Source organism: Neophocaena asiaeorientalis, unplaced genomic scaffold (genome assembly GCF_003031525.2).
Source record: "Neophocaena asiaeorientalis asiaeorientalis breed wild unplaced genomic scaffold, Neophocaena_asiaeorientalis_V1.1 scaffold473, whole genome shotgun sequence".
Lineage (NCBI taxonomy): Eukaryota > Metazoa > Chordata > Mammalia > Artiodactyla > Phocoenidae > Neophocaena > Neophocaena asiaeorientalis.
Genome location: NW_020174935.1, coordinates 321473 through 325026, shown reverse-complemented (window position 1 = coordinate 325026; position 3554 = coordinate 321473). Strand labels below are relative to the sequence as shown.

The following is a 3554-nucleotide window of genomic DNA, read 5'->3' as shown; positions in this document are numbered from 1 at the left end:
CAGCTTACCCTTCCCCCTCCCCATATCCTCAAGTTCATGCTCTAGTAGGTCTGTGTCTTTATTCCCGTCCTAACCCTAGGCTCTTCTTGACGTTTTTTTTTTTTTTTTTTTTCTTAGATTCCATGTATACGTGTTAGCATATGGCATTTGTTTTTTTCTTTCTGACTTACTTCACTCTGTATGACAGACTCTAGGTCCATCCACCTCACTACAAATATCTCAATTTCATTTCCTTTTATGGCTGAGTAATATTCCATTGTATATATGTGCCACATCTTCTTTATCCATTCATCCGATGATGGACACTTAGGTTGCTTCCATGTCCTGGCTATTGTAAATAGAGCTGCAGTGAACATTGTGGTACACGACTCTGCGCATTCAGTTTTTCGTTTGTCTCTCGCTAGGAATTGTTACCGCCCCCTTCCTTCACTGCACGGGCAGATGGGGGAGCAGATGCCCAGAGGGGGACCTTTCCCAGCAAACAGAGCCAGGCTGGGCCTCGAAGCCTAGCTCTTGATCCCCACCTGCGCTGTCCCCACATCACAACACTGCATTTCCAGAGGCGATGGTGACTTACCAGACGCCCTCCAGTGTTTGGCAGACTGGGGACCTGGCATCTCCAGGAGAGGGTGGCAAGCTCCTTCTGTCCTCTCTTGTCCCCTGGAGAGAAAAACAACAGAGAAGACTCTCCTAAAATAAATCTTCCAAATAAAGGTCTCCGAAGACCTGGCTAGTGAGCAGCACCCCTTCTAACCAGCACACGAGGGCCCCGCAGTTGAGAGGACATGGAAGGGGGTGCAGAGGGGTTCCCAATGCAGGCTGAGGCCTCCTGTGTACCAGCACTTCTCTTCTGACTGTCTCTGGATCAAGAAGCAAAGCCGGGCTTCCCTGGTGGCACAGTGGTTGAGAGTCTGCCTGCCCATGCAGGGGACACGGGTTCGTGCCCCGGTCCGGGAAGATCCCACATGCCACGGAGCGGGTGGGCCCGTGAGCCATGGCCACTGAGCCTGCGCGTCCGGAACCTGTGCTCCGCGACGGGAGAGGCCCGCGTACCGCAAAACAAAAAAAAAGAAGCAAAGCCGACTTTCCTTTTACAGACGATGCTAGTGAGGCTCAGAGAGGCTAGGCGCCTTGTCTGAGGTCACACAGCCTGTCAAGGGAAGAGCCAGATTCGGGGGCCCAGGCCTCTTTAGTTGAGCTTGTCTTATCACACAAGAGGCCAGCCCAGCACGGCTATTGGGTCTTTCCTAAATACACCCCATTGCATCCTGCCCTCTGAGCCTTGACCCCTCCATTTGCTTTCTCTTATGGGAATCCTGCATCTTCTTACAGGCCTGTATCAGAAGCCACCTTTCCTCTGAAGGTTTTGCTGATCCCTTAAATAGAAGGCACCTCTTCTTCCGTGAATGTGAAGTCTCTGTGCCTCTCCCGTCTTTTCACAAACACATGTGGTCCCCTCGGTGTCAGCTGTGGAGCCAGGAGGTGGGATGGAGGGAACAAAGTGGGGGCTGCAGCCTTATGGTCCAATGGGGGAGGCAGACAGCAAGTGAATAAGCAAGAATATACCCAGAAGTGTTTCGAGAGTGGTGAGTGCTGGGAATATAATAAATAATGATGAAAGCAAAGAGGGTCGCAGTAGGGGTGGGTCACTGCTTGTGCCAGAGTGGTCAGAGAAGGCCCCTTGAGGGGTGACGTTTTAGCTGAGACTAGGTAAGCGAGAAGGAGCTGGCTGTGAGGCAGCCTGGAAAGTGTACCAGGCAGTGAGAATGGCAGGTGCAAATATCCTGCGTTGCGAATGCCCTCGGCGTGCTTGAGTTTCAGAGAAAAGGCCAGCAGCACAGAGCATTTCCTGATAGCATCTTCTTCCAGAAGCTTCTGGGGTGCAGGGACCAACTCCGGCTCCCCTGTGTCTCCCCTCACCTGGTTGGGACATCCCTTTGTTCATTTTTGTGGAGTTGGATTCAATAGAGGGACATCTGATCAACCCCTGGTGCTGACACCAGTCTCTGACCTCCTTAATTAATATTAAGGCTAAGCAGAGCAGACGGACACTGCTGGAGAGATGGGGGAGGGCCACTGTGGCTTGCAGGCGAGCCCACACAGAGGGGCCTGGACCCCAGAGCTTGAATCCTCAGCCACTTACAACCTGGACACTCTGAAAAGTCACTTCTCCTCCCTGGGCCTCAGTTTTCCCCTCTGTAAAATGGGGACAATCAGTCCCAGATCCCTGAGTGTTTGCGAAGATTAATGAGGAGACAGAGCCCAGCTCATTCTGAGCACCTGGATGCGGTCACCCCTCTGAGCTGAGGTCACGGGCTCCAGGGTGTGGCTCCGTCCCCCAGATGAGGAGGAACACACAGTGGCTCCTGGCTGCTCACCAGATCCCTTTCCCTGGACCTTCTAAGTCAGAAAGTTCAGGGCAAGGGGACTCTATATCTTCTTAGATCCCGCTGGTGACCCTCGTGGGCTAAGACAAGTGGCTATGAAAGAGCTCAGGGTCCGAAGTCAGACACACCCGGGTCTGAAGCCTGGCTCTGCTTCTTACTAGCTGTGTGACGTCATAGACATTGCTGGACTCTGAGCCTCAGTTTCCTCATTTGTGGAAGGGGAATAATGATAAAATGTACAATATGGGATTATTGTCAGAGTCAAATAAGACATTGTATATAAAGCACTTAGAAAAGGGACTGACATGATTAACCTTCAGAAAACTATCATCACCACTATTATTATAGTTATTATTACTAATAATTTGTGGGTGACGTGACATCGTGAAGCGAAAGATACGGTAGGCTCATCATTTCCCATCTCATTCATTCATTCACTCATTCATTCATTCATTCACCCCCACGCTCACTTGCTCCATCACTTCAGCTTTCCCTTCTGCAGCAGATTCGAGAATCAAGAGAAGACACCAGTGTGGGGTGAGGGGGCCGCAGTCAGGTCCTGGCCAGTCTCTGCTGCACGGACCACCTCTGACTCACCTCTGTCATTTTCTTTTGCAGAATTCACTGCTCTGGTGGCTGAAAGCTAAGAGGCTCTGACTGCCCAGGTCTTGTCCTTCTCTGCCCCAAACAGCCGATCTCAGCCCCACTTGCTGCCCTCCTGCCTTTCTGTTCAGTTTGTTTATGTTATTTTTACTACCCCCGTCCCTTGTGGCCCTTGAAGGACACCATTCTTCTGGAAAATGATGGAGAAACAATAAAAGCTGCACCGATCAGATTTTGCTGCTTGAGAGGAACCAGGCCTGGTGGGGTGTGGCTCCTGCCTTGGCATTCCAGGCACACCTGCACGGGGATGGGGCAGGATGCAGACAGAAAAGATGAAATGGAAGGGAAATTTACTGAGCCCCTCCTTGGCCTTTGGCCCGTGGGTTGCCCATTCGTCCTTGAAACCGCCCATAAGGTAGGTGATGAAACTCTTTTACAGATGCAGAAACTGAGTCTTGCAGAAAGTGATGTGTCTAAGCCCACACAGCTAGGACTTGTGGATGGTTGGATGGATGGATGGATGGATGGATGGACAGATGGATACTCATTAATACTCTTTTTGTT

General features: G+C 51.1%; 1 protein-coding gene across 1 annotated transcript in view; it reads left to right on the top strand.

Annotated features, from left to right (window-relative positions):
- Positions 1–3219, top strand: part of PVALB (parvalbumin) — a 20201-nt gene extending 16982 nt beyond the window's left edge. Inside the window, exon 5 of the mRNA XM_024761610.1 lies at positions 3006–3219. Within this exon, the coding sequence (XP_024617378.1) occupies positions 3006–3034 (29 nt within the window). The 3' untranslated portion in view covers positions 3035–3219. The remainder of the gene's footprint in view (positions 1–3005) is intronic.
- The last annotated feature ends 335 nt before the right edge of the window (positions 3220–3554 follow it).